Source organism: Fulmarus glacialis, unplaced genomic scaffold (assembly GCF_000690835.1).
Source record: "Fulmarus glacialis isolate BGI_N327 unplaced genomic scaffold, ASM69083v1 scaffold33065, whole genome shotgun sequence".
NCBI classification, from domain to species: Eukaryota; Metazoa; Chordata; class Aves; order Procellariiformes; family Procellariidae; genus Fulmarus; species Fulmarus glacialis.
Window position 1 is genome coordinate 1 of NW_009212883.1, and position 979 is coordinate 979.

The window sequence follows — 979 nt, forward strand, 5'->3', positions numbered from 1 at the left end:
CCCAAGCCCCCCCCCCCGGCTGTTCCGGCTACCTCAGCCGCCCGTCAGGTTTGACGGGCCCCAGTTCTGATTTGGGGTCCGGGGAAAGGGAGCTCCAGGAGGTTTTACTGCAGGTCTCCAGGGAGGCACAGGCAGAGGGGCTGCCGACACAGATGTCCGCCACAGACCAGAACGCGTTGATGGCGCTGTCCGCCCAGTCCTCCAGTGCCTTGCCAGTCAGCTGCGCCTTCCGCATTGCATCCTCCTCTGCCCCCTCGGAGCGCGGCAGGTTGAGGATCCCCCCCAGGCCCTGGAAGCTCTGCTCCATGTACTCATTGCGGGGCGGTCCACCGTGCAGCCAGTTGCTGTCGTCTGGGCAGGACAGGGAGAGAAGAGAGAGGGGATCAGCAGCGCAGCAACATCCCGACAACCCTGCGCTTTCTACTGCCACCCTCCCGGCGGGGCTCAGCATCCCGTCCCTTTGCAACCCCAGCCCTCCTCCAGCCTGAGGAGAAAGGTGCTGCAGCAGGACTTAGGGATGGATCTGACCTACAAACGGGCCCTTCACAGCTGCCTGGGGGCCTGGTTTGAAGACTCACACGGGCCAGGGGACACCAGTGGCGCCTGCCTTGTCATCAGCTACAGCCCAGAGAGGCCAGCACCAGGGGGAAGCGCCTTGGACTGCCCACAGGGAGACCTCCCCACCCAGCCCCAAACTCCAGAGCATCCTCACCTTTCCTGAGAGGCTGCTTGCGGTTGAAGGTCTGGGGCACCACCAGGAACTGGTTCTCCCCCAGGGGCTCCCAAAACTGGAGAAGGCGGATAGTCCAGACACCGGGGCGCAGGGGCCGACTGAGGGGGGGCTTGTACTGGGTGAACTCTGCCTCGGCATCCACCGTGATGTCGTAGGATGCGGCAATGACATAGGTGGGGTCGATCCACACCACCGTGGCTGTCAGGTTGGGGCCCCGCGACCACTTCTGCATGGCCACCGGCTCCG

At 64.7% G+C, this 979-nt stretch overlaps 1 protein-coding gene across 1 annotated transcript in view; it reads right to left on the minus strand.

Annotated features, from left to right (window-relative positions):
- Positions 1-8: 8 nt before the first annotated feature.
- The window catches only part of XYLT2 (xylosyltransferase II), a gene marked incomplete at its 5' end in the record, with an annotated part of 6,124 nt that continues 5,153 nt past the window's right edge, over positions 9-979 (minus strand). The window contains 2 exon segments of the mRNA XM_009578027.1: positions 9-351; positions 713-979. Of these exon segments, the coding sequence (XP_009576322.1) occupies positions 29-351; positions 713-979 (590 nt within the window).